Consider the following 13,283-nt stretch of genomic DNA (forward strand, 5'->3'; position numbering starts at 1 on the left):
TTCATAGCCCGATATATTGATTCCCTGACTACCGAATCCGCGGCCGGGAGTGCGCGTGCACGCGCGCGATCGGCCGCGGGGGCGCGCGGTAGCGCACATGGTTTCTGGACGTAGTTTCTACGTCCAGAAACCAAAATAGGTTAAAGTGAACCAGAGACGACCCACCCTCATGTATTTTACCATATATATCAGTGGGAACATTAGGGAAAACACCTACCCTGCTCTCTGTTTCATCATTCACTGCTCAGCCTGCTTCTTATCAGCCCTGATAAAATCCCTGACTGAGCATTCAGTCTGGTTTTGCTCAGAAATCATTATAGCTGAGTCTGCCTTCTCTGATGTCTTTTCAAGCCTAAGCCTGCCCCTTCTGGCTCTGCTATAATGACTCAGCTATAATGATTCCTGAGCAAAGCCAGACTGAATGCTCAGTGAGGGATTTTATCAGGGCTGATTAGAAGCAGGCGGAGCAGTGAAGAATGAAACAGAGCAGGGTAGATATTTTCTCTAATGTTCCCACTGATATATATGGTAAAATACATAAGGGTGCTTTGTCTCTGGTCCTGTCACGATTGTGGAACTTTCTCCGTGATCAGCGCACAACGCGTGCGCTGACACGGCGGAAATCCTCCACAAGCGTATATTTGCAGGCACCCAGCAAAAGGTGCTACGCACCTGTAGAGGGAAATTCCTGTCGGCAGATGGCGCTGGGGAGTGCAGAGGAACCAATCCTCTGTACCTCCACAAGTGCCAGACAGGAATTGTACGAAGCGCAGAACGCAATCGCAAGAGAGGCGATTGCGAATGAGATTGAGCAAAGGGATAGGTTGTATGTGTGTGCGCCAATCCAGTCGCCACCTCGCGCACACAACAGCAGATACGAAATAGGAACGCGATCGCGAGAGGTGCGATCGCCAGACGTGACACAAGGCAGAACAGAATAGAATACGAGGGTAGCAAAGGCACAGCAAATACAATAAGGAGATACGGAAAACAACAACCGCTAGCTAACCGCGAACACCGCACTCATTCGCAACAGTGCACGCGGTTATGTGCGATCTCCACGTGATAAGCACAATAGAGACAAGCACGCCTAACTAACTATAAACAGACAAACATGAAACAGAGGACGCGAGCGCTTGCTTAACGGTTACCTCACCGAGCCTGCAACAAGCGTAGCGGACAAGACAGACACACGAAAAACAGGAACTAGGCAGAAAGGATCCACCGCTCTTCCGCCAGAGCAAGGGTGATCCAAGCAGGAACACATATCAGAAAGATCCACAGCCGCTAACGCTAGCGGCTAGTGCGATCTAAACAAGACAGATCAGATGAGGTAGCTGGTAGCAACCGCTGCTCCAGCTTACACTCCAGGAACTAGATCAGAAGGATCCACAGCCGCTACCGCTAGAGGCCAGTGCGATCCAAACAAGACAGAGCGATTCGCTATCAACCGCCGCTGGTGACAGCGCAATCGCGACAGACAAGACAGAACAGAAGGATCCCCAGCGCTCGCAAAAAGTAGCTAGCGCGATCCCAGGAGACAGAACAGAAGAGATAGCTGGTAGCAACCGCTGCACCAGCTATACTCCAAGAACAGAGATCAGAACCATTTCCTGTCAACCACCATAGGGACAGGACAATGGCAAACAGGCAAGACAAGACAGAACAGGCAATACAGATAATACAACCTGACTGGGCTAGCAGGGGAGCCTAAAGCAACCCCCAGGAATTAACTATACTAGATAGCAATGGCTGACACTCCAGCAGTGTCCATCAGGAACTGAGCATGGAAGGGAAATGTCCAGCAAAGCATTCTGGGAAACATAAAGCTCTTATAGTGCCAGTCATCAAAGAAGGCAGGTAGGGGATTTGCATAACGAATGTATGCAAATTCCCCAGCAAGAGAACAGACCAGAAACTTGCAATGGAAAGACAGGTCTCTGTTCCAGAGACCTGCAGCCCACAGACTAGAGGAATGGACAAACAGCTGTCTGCCTGCGCAGCCAGCTGAGCGGATCATCACAGGTCCACTTTAAAGGTTATTATGCTGTTGTGTATCTTTTAGAGGAGAGAGGACATTCTGAGTTCAAGTCCGCTTTAAACTATAAAACACAGCAGAGCTAATGACCTTTGATCTTTCCTGCAGTAAAACCTTAATCAACCAAGAAAAAGCGAGAGACAGGTTGAAATAAGAAAACAGGACTGTCTTCACCCACGTTGGGCCAAAGAGCTCAGTGAAGCTCTTTTGCATAGATAACAAATGAAGTTTCTTAACGCTTCCTGTTCTGGAAAACAATATGAGACTCTTTTCTTTGCATATAATGTTCTATTTCTTATCTGTAGTACACATACAATTCTGTATATTATACGTTTATTTTCGTTTCAGATTTAAGCCTGGTACACACTTTCAATTATGATTGGCCAATCACTGACCAATTTTACCATCTCTGCGTAGTATGAGGATTTACCTACACTGCATGATCTGCTCATAGCATTCAATATCTGTTGATTCACGTACTACATGGAGGGAGTAAAATTGGTCAGTAATTGGCCAATCATAATAAAGTGTTTACTTTAGAACTGCAACATATAGTAAATATTATTAACTCACCAATGACGCATATATAACAAGGGAGAAACAAATTATTTTTAACCACATCATAGGCTTGATTCACAAAGCGGTGCTAACAGTTAGCACGCTGGTGAAAAGCCCCTTATCACGCCTAAACTCAGTTTAGGCATGATAAGTTTAGGCGTGATAAGTTTAGGCGTGATAAGTTTAGGCGTGAAGCTTAAGCACCAACGGGGTTAGCACCGCAGTGCACAGCTGTTCAAACGTTTTGCGCTAGCAAAGTCTGGTGCACTTCGCATAGAGTTTAATGGCGCTGCTTTGCACGCAGGACTTTGCACGTGATCTAAACTTATCACGCCTAAACTTATCACGCCTAAACTGGCTTTTCACCAGCGTGGTGCAATGGGTATCACGCCTAAAGTCTTTTAGGCGTGCTAACTAAGTTAGCACCGCTTCGTGAATCGAAGCCCCATGTGTGATTGCACTGGATACAGGATTTTAATAGGAAAAATGAAATATGCCTTCAAAGACCGCTATACTAAAAAGACCTGTGGGTGGGCAGGTTTCCACTCTCAGCCCTGTAAGGCCGTACGCCTACTTGCCTTTGCAAATCCCTATCGCTCAGCATTTTGCTAGCGTCTTTTACAGTGATTTCCAAAGTGATTTCTGGCGCTTTTTACAAGTAATTTTTGCAGTGCTTGCGTTTGCAGAACGAGTGCGATTTTCAATTTTTTTTTTCTTTTATTCAGGTAGTGAAATTGCTGCAAAACGATGTTGCAGCATTCGTATCTTCGCTCCAGAAATGCTTCAGGAAGGACCCGCGATTCCTATTTCCCTAATTGCAATCGCTGCTATGGGTTTGCAGCCATTGACTTTCATTATTCTAGTGTTTTTGGAATCGCAGGCAATTCCTAAAGTTGTAGTGGGCCATAGCCCTACCCATTTTTGCAACCACGTGCTTTTTTCCAATAACCAGAACTATAAATACACCTAGCTTTAAAAGTTCCTCTTTAACTACAATGTATTGGCTGAATTGGTCTTTTATAAGCTTCTACTTACCAATCATCTCAATAACTTACCCCATCGACAATGTTGACCAGTTGTATGACATTTGTTTCAACCGCCGTGCTGTTGGAGTTGTCCATCACATACTGTAAGAGAGAGGTCCAGGTTTAGATTAGGTGTGGATCCGGCAGGAAATGCCAACGGTGGCGAGGATTTATGTACCAGCAGGCCCAGGCAGAGGCGAGAGAGGCTCCAGCCTCAGGGCGAAGTGTAGGAGGGGCACACAACTCACTCAGCTATCATTCCCCTATTGTGTTTGAAGCAGGGAGAAATAATAAAAGGGGATACAAGGCAGTGACTGCAAGGCAGATAACTAGAGAGGTGTTGGGGGCCTTGGGGTGCCTCTTAGTCTACTAGCAATCAGTGTGTGACGGCTGGGTTGGGAGGGGTGGAGGGCGCACTTTGGTGTCTCAGCCTTGGGTGCTGGAGGACCTTGTCCCAGCTCTGTGTATCAGTGTCTATGGCAAATACAGCCATGGCTTGTATCCAGACTCATATAGATGAAACATAAAGAAGGAAGAAATGTACGCAGTGGTAAGTAAAATGTCTGTAACCACAAAACCAGGGCCGGCCTAGACTTTTTGCCGCCTGAGGCAAATTTTTTAAAAATTGCCACTGCCGCCGCCACCCGCCCCCCCCCCCCCCCCCCCCCCCCCCCCCCCCCCCCCCCTGCTGGAGGGGTAGCTGGCAGGACGGGGGTATTGGGCCAGCGGCGGGGAGGGGGGTCGGACCCCCCCCTCCCTCGCCTGGGTCCCCCGTCCTCCGCTCCCCTCCAGCCTTAAATAGAAGCAGCCGCTATGTGTTAGAGGAACGGGCGGGGAGGACACTCACCTCTTCCCAGCGTGCGCTCCACTGACGTCACTTCCTGCAGCGTTGCAGGAAGTGACGTCAGTGGAGTGCACGCTGGAACGAGGAAGAGGTGAGTCCTCCCTGCCCGTTCCTCTAACACATAGCGGCTGCTTCTATTTAAGGCTGGAGGGGAGCGGAGGACGGGGGACCCAGGCGAGGGAGGGGGGGGGTCCGACCCCCCTCCCCGCCGCTAGGCCCAATACCCCCGTCCTGCCAGCTACCCCTCCAGCTCGGCGGCCGGCTCCCCGCACCCACGGACGGGCGGGTGCCGCCCCTGGGAATTTGCCGCCTGAGGCAAAAGTTTCACCCCGCCTCATGAGCGGGCCGGCCCTGCACAAAACCAAAGCAAAACACTTTGGGCAGTATTTACTAAAGTTGTCCAAGCTGGAGAAGAAAACGGATCCTAGAAATCTGATCTGTTTTTTTTACTTTTATTAAACAATGGTATTTTTACACATGTTTAAAGGCATAGGGCCTGATCCAATTAACTTTTTCTCCTAAGTTTTCTTCTGGCTGATATTTTCACACCTGGGCCCATAAGCGGTTACCATATTTTTGGCATATAAGACACTCGTTTTCTCCACAAAAATTGGGGACAAAAAGTCCATGAGTCTTATATATACAGGGAGTCCCCGACTTACAATTGCCTGCTGATATATACCGCTAACCAATTGCGATGTTGGGGACTCCTTGTATTGCCCTCCTCCGCTTCTCCCCCCTCCATGTCTCCTCTATTCCCTGTGCAACAATATAAGTAGCGGCAACACAGCTTACCTAATCTATCATTCCAGCGGTGATCACATATCTCTCCTCGCCTTCACTGTCCCCCTAGTGCTGGCTTCTGCTGATTGCATCATCATCATCAGAAGCCGGCACTAGGGGAACAGTTAAGGCAAGCGGTCACGCAGGGCTGCCAGGCAACTGGTATTGTTTAAAAGGAAATAAATATGGCAGCCTCCATATCCCTCTCACTTTAGGTGTCCTTTAATAGTAATCAAGCAGTTCAGCTAAATGGTGGGAAAGAACAAAGTCAGAGAGGTTGATTTCTTACCCGGAGATTATCCACCACCACGCCCAGCTCCACGTAATTGGTATCCACAAGGATGGCTCGTTTCCTCTGCACAAAACCACAAATTCTGAGCATTATTATTGACAGCAACGAGACACAATGAAAACGACGACCATGTAAGTACCTGCTAATAGTGTAGATTAGGGTGATCAGATTGGCCAAGCAAAATTGGATGTGTGTACGCACCCTAAATGGAGTGTATCTGAGAACAAGGAATGGTCAATGAGATGCTTAGAATTCTGAGCTGATGCAAGTACCAGATTTATTTTATGCAAATCTATGCGACCAGCTGCTGCATTTCTTTGGTCCCTTTCTAAGCAGTATGAATTTGCAAACAAATTGCATCAACTCAGAAATATTATTGACCATCCCTAATAGCAACAGCCACCAGTAATTCCAACAGATTTATTGACTGAAACAGAATGAAAGAACACAGAATAATACAGAAAAACAATCGGTGCCACCAAGAGCCAATTTCATGTCAAAATGAGTTGCATGTATCGATTGGACAAGCTGCAAGATGTAGGGCCAACATGCTCAATTGGATGCGTAGCCGTAATGGCGTGCGATATCGGGATGAACGACGAGCGCAACAGAACCCCCTACGCTATCCAACCCCTTGTTAAAATGTGTTGGGGGGGAGGGGGTTAGGCGTTAGGTGGGTAGTTTGTGGGGGGGGGGTTAGGCGTCAGGTAGGTAGTTTGTGGGGGGGGGGTTAGGGTTAGGCGTCAGGTAGGTAGTTTGTGGGGGGGGGGGTTAGGATTAAGTGTCAGGTATGTAGTGTGTGGAGGTGGGGATAGGGTTAGGCGTCAGGTAGGTAGTTGGGGGGGGTTTAGGCGTCAGATAGGTAGTTTGTGGGGGGGGGGTTAGGGTTAGGCATCAGGTAGGCAGTTTGTGGGGGGGTTAGGGTTAGGCATCGGGTAGGTAGTTTGTGGGGGGGTTAGGGTTAGGCGCCAGGTAGGCAGTTTGTGGGGGGGTTAGGGTTAGGCGTCAGGTAGTTTGTGGGGGGTTAGGGTTAGGCGTCAGATAGGTAGGTTGTGGGGGGTAGGTTAGGGTTAGGCATCAGGTAGGTAGTTTGTGGAGGGTTAGGCGTCAGATAGGTAGTTTGTGTGTGGGGGGGTTAGGGTTAGGCGTCAGATAGGTAGTCTGTGGGGGGGTTTAGGGTTAGGCATCAGGTAGGTAGTTTGTGGGGGGGGGGGGTTAGGGTTAGGCATCAGGTAGGTAGTTTGTGGGGGAGTTAGGGTTAGGCGTCAGGTAGGTAGTTTGTGGGGGGGTGTTAGGGTTAGACGTCAGGTAGGTAGTTTGTGGGGGGGTGTTAGGGTTAGACGTCAGGTAGGTAGTTTGTGGCGGGGGATCAGGGTTAGGCGTCAGGTAGGTAGTTTGTGGGGGGGTTAGGCGTCAGGTAGGTGGTTTGTGGGGGAGGGGTTATGGTTAGACGTCAGGTAGGTATTTTTTGGGTGAGGGGTTAGGGTTAGACGTCAGGTAGGTAGTTTGGGGGGGAGGGGTTAGAGTTAGACGTCAGGTAGGTAGTTTGTGGGGGGGTTAGGCGTCAGGTAGATAGTTTGTGGAGGGTTATAGTTAGGTGTCAGGTAGGGTGTTTGGGGGGGTTAGGGTTATGCATCAGGTAGGTAGTTTGTAGGGGGTTAGGCGTCAGGGAGGCAGTTTGTGTGTGTGTGTGTGGGGGGGGGGGGGGTTAGGGTTATGCTTTAGTTAGGTAGTTTGTGGCGGGGGGATCAGGGTTAGGTGCCAGGTAGGTAGTTTGTGTGGGGGGTTAGGCGTCAGGCAGGTAGTTTGTGGGGAGTTTAGGCGTCAGGTAGGTAGTTTGTGGGGGGTTAGGGTTAGGCATCAGGTAGGTAGTTTGTGGAGGGGGGTTAGGGTTAGGCATCAGGTAGGTAGTTTGTAGGGAGTTTAGGCGTCAGGTAGGTAGTTTGGGGGGGGGTTAGGGTTAGGCATCAGGTAGGTAGTTTGTGGGGAGTTTAGGCGTCAGGTAGGTAGTTTGTGGAGGGGGGTTAGGGTTAGGCATCAGGTCGGTAGTTTGTGGAGGGGGGTTAGGGTTAGGCGTCAGGTAGGTAGTTTGTGTGTGTCTGTGTGTAAGGTAGTTAGGCGTCAGCAGGCATGCTCAAAAAAACGAATTCGGATGAAATCTGAATAGGTTTCTTTCAATTTCATCCTGCTAATTAAATCACCTGTGCAGGTGGGAAAGGGGGGTGGGGGGTTAATCTTACCCATCAGATGGCTTCTTTGAGCCGTCCCTCGGCGCCTCCCACACTACGTTCAAAGCACGTCACGTGACTACAAACACTTCCTCCTACAACCCGGCAGGAGGAAGTGTTTGTAATCACGTGACCATGGTAACTCCAAACCATAACAGCTAAGAAAAAGTTTTGAAAGTTTTGAATGCAGGAATAGCATCTTTATCACTTCATACACTCAGATCATTTGCTGTTTAAATTTTTATGGTGACAATCCCGCTTTAAAGAGCCTGTCTGTAGCTCATTAACCTTGCCGAGACGCTTCATGTAACCCGTGTGATGTTCTCAGTAATCTCCTGCGTCATTTTACAGTGCTATAAAAGTATGGTAAATGTAGACACAGGAGGCAGGCATGTCACACGACTTCACTTCATAGTTATAAATATAAACATACCCTGCGGAGGCGGAAATATGCAGGCAGTAACATATGCGGGCTCTCTGTGCTGAAATCCTCCACCCCACACATGGACGGCTCCTCAGGCTCTTCTAGCCGGTACAGCCGATGTTCTCCATTCCGGGCTTTCTCCAGTGGCTCAATCCCATAATGCACTTCACTGAGGTACATGACGCCCCTGTAAAGCGAGTACTCAGGTATTAATACATCACCTTAAGGGCTGCCGTATAACAAATATAGGCAAATTATCTTTGTCAATATGATCTTCTGCATTATTTCTTCCCTAGGCAAAATAATATAATATAATAAAATAGGGGCACGAGAAGAACGGGCGCCAGTTTTCGTGAATAAAAATATCTACTGATATTCTTCATTTTAAAGTGTAAATAGTGTTAATTATCATAATAAAATATTGGTATATATCAATGATACTTTACCACAACTTAACCTAACCCTACTCTCACACAGAACCCTCCCTTCCTGACGCCTAACCCTAACCCCTCCTTCCTGATGCTTAGCCCTAACCCCCTCTTCCTGACACCTAACCCTAACTCCCCTTCTTGACACCTAACCCTAAACCCCCCATTCCTGACACCTAACCCTAAAACCCCGCATCCTGACACCTAACACTAACCCCTCCCCTTCTTGATGCCTAACCTCAACCCCCTTCCTGATGCCTAACTCTAAATCCCCCCTTCCTGATGCCTAACCCCTCCTCCTTTTGTCTAACGCTAAATCACTGCCTTCCTGACACTTAACCCTATATCCCCCCTTCCTGACGCTTAACCCTAAATCCCCCCTCCTGACGCTTAATCTTAAAACCTCCCTTTCTGACACCTATCACTAAAACCCCCCTTCCTAATTCCTAACCCTAAAACCTCCCTTCCTGATGCCTAACCATAACCCCCCCTTCCTGATGCTTAACCCTAAAACCCCCCTTCCTGACACCTAACCCTAACCCCCCGCTTCCTGATGCCTCACCCTAAAACCCCACTTCATGACGCCTAACCCTAAAACCCCCTTCAAAATGATAATTTCCAAAAAGGAATAATTTGTAAATGCAAACAAGTTAAAAATGTCAAAAATTATAATGTTCTAATTTTCAAAACGATAAAAAATGTCAAAAGCTTACTGAGCACAAACGCGGCTCTTGCACCATTTCCTGAGTGTTTGTGCTTCAATACAAAGTATAGGAAAAACGCAAAACGCTTTGAAAACGATTTGCCGTGTGCTTTTTTTAAATAAATACATTGTATTTATAATGTTCCAGGCCAAAGAGTTCACTTTCTGATTGTCTTCAGGAAGAAAAACTCAAATCGCCGGACAAAAGCGTTTAGAAAAGCACTTAACAAAGCGCAAATTGCTCTGAAAGTGTTTGGAAAAGCGCTTTAAAAAGCGCTCACAAAAGCGCTCAGCGCTTGCGATTGCGCTGGCGGTTTATAATTTGAACAAGGCCTAAATCCGGTGATGACTGAAGCTGCAGCTTCTGTATGTGTGCACTAGACTGACACAGAAAATTATACTGACACTGAGAGAGCTAGACTTACACTGAGAGAGCTAGACTGACGCTGAGAGAACTAGACTGACACTGAGAGAGCTAGACTGACACTGAGAGAGCTAGACTGAAACTGAGAGAGCTAGTCTGACACAGAGAACTAGATTGACACAGAGAGCTAGACTGACACTGAGAGAACTAGACTGACACTGAGAGAGCTAGACTGACACTGAGAGAGCTAGACTGACACTAAGAGAACTAGACTGACACTGAGAGAGCTAGACTGACACTGAGAGAGCTAGGCTGACACTGAGAGAGCTAGACTGACACTAAGAGAGCTAGACTGACACAGAGAGCTAGACTGACACTGAGAGAGCTAGAATGACACTGAGAGAGCTAGAATGACACTGAGAGAGCTAGATTGACACTGCGAGAGCTAGACTGACACTGAGAGAACTAGACTGACGCTGAGAGAGCTAGACTGACTCTGTGAGAGCTAGACTGACACTGAGAGAACTAGACTGACGCTGAGAGAGCTGGACTGACGCTGAGAGAACTAGACTGACACTGAGAGAGCTAGACTGACACTGAGAGAGCTAGACTGACACTGAGAGAACTAGAGTGACAATGAGAGAGCTAGACTGACAATTAGAGATGGCCCGAACGAACGGTTCCAGGCGAACTTTAGGTGGTTCACGTTCGCCGGCGAAGGCAAACTTTTGCGGTAGGTCTGTGTTCAATTCCTGGCCAATGCATGTGAGTTGGCTTTTGAAATCCTACAAATCCCTAAGCAAGCTCATTTTTCTCTTGGCTATATCATAATGGTGCATGCTAGGCTGGCTTCAGCATGTAGTGTTGGTGGTGGTATAGTGGTGAAGAGAGTTGCCTACAAAGCACTAAGACCTGGGTTCAATTCCCGGCCAAGGTATTTAAGCTGGCTTTTGAAATCCTACAGTTCCCTGGAAGACAAGGAAGAAGATAAAGGGAGGATTACACTTCCTGATGTTGTAAAGTAGTGTAGGCCTGCAATTGAACATCAAATTAGATTTCTGTCCTTAAAACACTGCTTTGTGTCAAATCTAGATTTTTTTTCTGGCACTTTTGATGTCTATTCCACTCAACCATGTCTTCCTCCAGCTATTAGACCCCTTGAAACATCTCTTCCATCACTTTTCTGGCCAGCATGAGTGTTTCCAGTTTTCAAAGTTCGCCTACCCATTGAGGTCTATTGCGGTTCGCGAAAGTTCACACGAACCGAACCTTACGCAAAAGTTTGCGAACCGAAAATCGGAGGTTCGCGACATCTCTACTGACAATGAGAGAACTAGACTGACACAGAGATGGCTAGACTGACACTGAGAGAGCTAGACTGACACTGAGAGAGCTAGACTGACGCTGAGAGAGCTAGACTGATCTCAGCTAGACTGACGCTGAGAGAGCTAGACTGACGCTGAGAGAGCTAGACTGACGCTGAGAGAGCTAGACTGACGCTGAGAGAGCTAGACTGAAGTTGAGAGAGCTAGACTGACGCTGAGAGAAGTAGACTAACGCTGAGAGAAGTAGACTAACACAGAGAGAAGTAGACTAACACTGAGAGAGCTAGACTGACACTGACAGAGCTGTTTACTCACCTGAAGCCATGGCAAGTGCTGACAGCCACAACTGACTCCTCCATTCCATCCACTTCCCCATAATAATAGCAGGTATATTTCTGTAAGAGAAACAAAACAGCCGACTTATGATCTGCTACTGTATCTACCAAGCAAACCCGCAACGCCAACACTGCTGTAATGGAAAGTATGCCTCACTGATTTCGTCGCACCACGGTTTTAACGCGTGTTGCAACTTCTCGGGTGTGGTACAGTGCGTTTCCTTACAATCTCACTGCACCACGTGTAAAAGCAGCCTTAAGAGAAAGTTTGAGTCTGAGGAGGAGTTTATGAATCAATAAAATGTAATCTTTAACGTACATTAAAGAGACAGAGAGAGAAATGATTTAAGGATTGCCATTTGTTACATTCAAGATAGAACTGGAGAGAATATGGAGTCTCAAAGGTAATGTCGGTCAGGTGCTAAGCTATCCCTGATTCTCGTCTTTCTCAGATCAATACAACTACTATTTACATGCTACAAAAACACATATCCCTACATGTTTCGCTTCCTATGGAAGCTTTGTCAGGGAGGAAAGTGATCTAGTGCTCAAGACAAAGTGCATAGTGCATTGAGGTGCATTAAAAACAACATATTATACAATCAAATCAAATGCTGCTGCATAATAATGGTCAGCATGGCCAGAGGATGACACTTACTGGCACTGTGGTGTTCAGCTTCTGCAGTCCTCCATCTTGACTGTAGGAAAAATGCTGAAAATCTTTGCTGATAAAGTCTCTGTGGAGAAACAATGACATGTAATGAGAGCTGTTGTAGCTGTGCGAGACCTGTGCAGAGGGATCCATCTGAAAATGGTGCCTGCGAATAATGGCGCACGGTGTTGCCACTAATCCGATTGTCGCTAATCAATATTTAACGTTAAAGCCTTATCGTTATTTAGCTCTGTTTATTTTATTGAAAATTAGCGTTAGCACACAGAATCCTATCTGTACCTGTCCCTAACCCTAAGACCCCCCCCCCCCCCCCCCCGGTGGTGCCTAATTCTAACACCCTCCTGGTGGTGCCTAACCCTAACCACCCCCCGGTAATGCCTACCACTAACCACCCCCCTGGTGGTGCCTAACCCTAACCACCCCCCGGTGGTGCCTACCACTAACCACCCCCCGGTGGTGCCTACCACTAACCACCCCCCTGGTGGTGCCTGACCCTAAGACCCCCCTGGTGGTGCCTAACCCTAACCACCTCCCTGGTGGTGCCTAACCCTAAGACCCCCCTGGTGGTGCCTAACCGTAAGACCCCCCTGGTGGTGCCTCTCCCTAACCACTCCCCTGGTGGTTCCTAACCCTAAGACCTCCCTGGTGGTGCCTAACCCTAACCTTGACAGTGTTACATTAAATCCATTCACCGTTTTGCAGTTAAATAACGTCTGCAGTTTGGCTTATGTAGGTTAGCTATTGATAAATAACGTTACTGTGCGCAATAACGTCTGCTGTTTAGCATATGAACGGCGCTATTGATAAATAACGTTACTGTGTGCCGGTTTTTCTTCTTTTTCCCTGTGAGCCATTATTATGCAGTACTAACGATAAATAGCGATAATTGCGGCGCCATTTTTATGCATAGGCGCTGTGCGCCATTATTCACTGATCCGGTGCAGAGAGACATGTAACATATACATCACACATATGTTGCAGAGGGACTCTACTTATCGAATCAACTAGTATCTTCACTGAACAACATCGGTAAAACTTCTTGTGAACTGGTGCTGGGGCCCGCGAGATCTGTTACATGTGCACGAAAATGTTTTTAGGAGAAGTTCGCACTGGCAAGAAGTGCAGGGCCTTCTCACTTCAATCAAAAAAAGGAGCACGAAAATGTGGACGCCTAGTAATGCCGATAGTAAAATATCAGTATTTAATACCAATAGTTTACTATTAAAATGTAAAATATTGGTATTAAATACTGATTTTTTACTA

At 47.4% G+C, this 13,283-nt stretch overlaps 1 protein-coding gene across 2 annotated transcripts in view; it reads right to left on the bottom strand.

Moving 5' to 3' along the window:
* The window catches only part of LOC137535685 (disintegrin and metalloproteinase domain-containing protein 9-like), a 166,056-nt gene that overhangs the window by 118,380 nt on the left and 34,393 nt on the right, over positions 1-13,283 (bottom strand). For both annotated transcript variants that reach the window (XM_068257550.1, XM_068257549.1), the window contains exons 4-8: positions 12,006-12,084; positions 11,328-11,407; positions 8,202-8,379; positions 5,538-5,603; positions 3,652-3,723 (exon numbers count right to left, since the gene is read on the bottom strand). In XM_068257550.1, coding sequence (XP_068113651.1) covers positions 3,652-3,723; positions 5,538-5,603; positions 8,202-8,379; positions 11,328-11,407; positions 12,006-12,084 — 475 coding nt within the window. The remainder of the gene's footprint in view (positions 1-3,651; positions 3,724-5,537; positions 5,604-8,201; positions 8,380-11,327; positions 11,408-12,005; positions 12,085-13,283) is intronic.

Source organism: Hyperolius riggenbachi, chromosome 10 (genome assembly GCF_040937935.1).
Source record: "Hyperolius riggenbachi isolate aHypRig1 chromosome 10, aHypRig1.pri, whole genome shotgun sequence".
NCBI classification, from domain to species: Eukaryota; Metazoa; Chordata; class Amphibia; order Anura; family Hyperoliidae; genus Hyperolius; species Hyperolius riggenbachi.